We start from the raw sequence: 799 nt of genomic DNA, 5'->3' as shown, positions 1-799 counted from the left end.
AGAAGTATAAAAAGTGACAGGCATGCCCTCCCACACAGTCATCGTGGAACAGGAGAGAGAGTCACTGCAGGCACCCGCACAAAAATAGAAACAAACCAACAATCAATGACGTTGTCGGTGCGGAGTCCGATTGGTGGCTGCGCAGCTGCACAGCCGTGGCTCCCACGCCCTCCCTCATGTCAGCCAGCAACGCGCACTCACAACTTCCAGGAGGTGACGCCTCACAGAAGGGCTTCATCGATTGTTTTCCCTAACGTTTTCCTGAATGCATCCTATGATCCGCACATCAGCCACCATCGTCGAGCACTTACTCATTACAGAGTACAGATATGAAATAGAGACCACCAGCCCCCATATTGGGTGCTGCAGCGAAGGCCGTAAAACACACGCACACACCCGTTACGCATCCGCCCCGGGCTAGCGTGATAGTTCGATAATCCGCTGTCGTCGATAATCGATAAAATAAAATAAGAACACCAAATCAATCGCCCAATCAATCTATGAATAATGGAAAGAGAAGATATCCGCCAGACGCATCCACGTTATGCCGCATCTGCGAGGGGCTTTGCGTCTTCTCGCCGCGTAACAGTACTGTTGAGTGGTGGAGCCTTTTCACCTCGAAAACAACAAACTGCGATAAATTTTTCGTCAAGCAAAGCATCTTCACCTGTCCAGAGGAGCATAATTAATGCTGCAGCTCGCACTGGATGCACGGTCGAGCAGACTCAGGGCGTCTGAGCGGGTGTCACCGGCCATGGGCTGCAGCTGTGCGGGTGGTCGGTACGACGACGCAACGGTG

The 799-nt window shown here is 52.3% G+C and overlaps 1 protein-coding gene across 1 annotated transcript, besides 1 other annotated feature; it reads right to left on the bottom strand.

Annotated features, from left to right (window-relative positions):
- Positions 1–799: part of a sequence feature (areas not merged during assembly with more than two copies in the genome that could not be assigned to a particular haplotype) that runs on past the window's edge.
- Positions 664–799, bottom strand: Tc00.1047053509711.10 (dispersed gene family protein 1 (DGF-1), putative; the record flags this gene model as incomplete). The annotated part of the gene is made up of 1 exon (XM_797799.1): positions 664–799. A coding segment is annotated over one exon (136 nt), but the record flags the coding sequence as incomplete, so codon positions are not given.

This window comes from Trypanosoma cruzi, genomic scaffold (genome assembly GCF_000209065.1).
Source record: "Trypanosoma cruzi strain CL Brener 1047053516411 genomic scaffold, whole genome shotgun sequence".
NCBI classification, from domain to species: Eukaryota; Euglenozoa; class Kinetoplastea; order Trypanosomatida; family Trypanosomatidae; genus Trypanosoma; species Trypanosoma cruzi.
The sequence above is the reverse complement of the archived record's forward strand: the minus strand, read 5'-3'. Positions and strand labels throughout refer to the sequence as shown.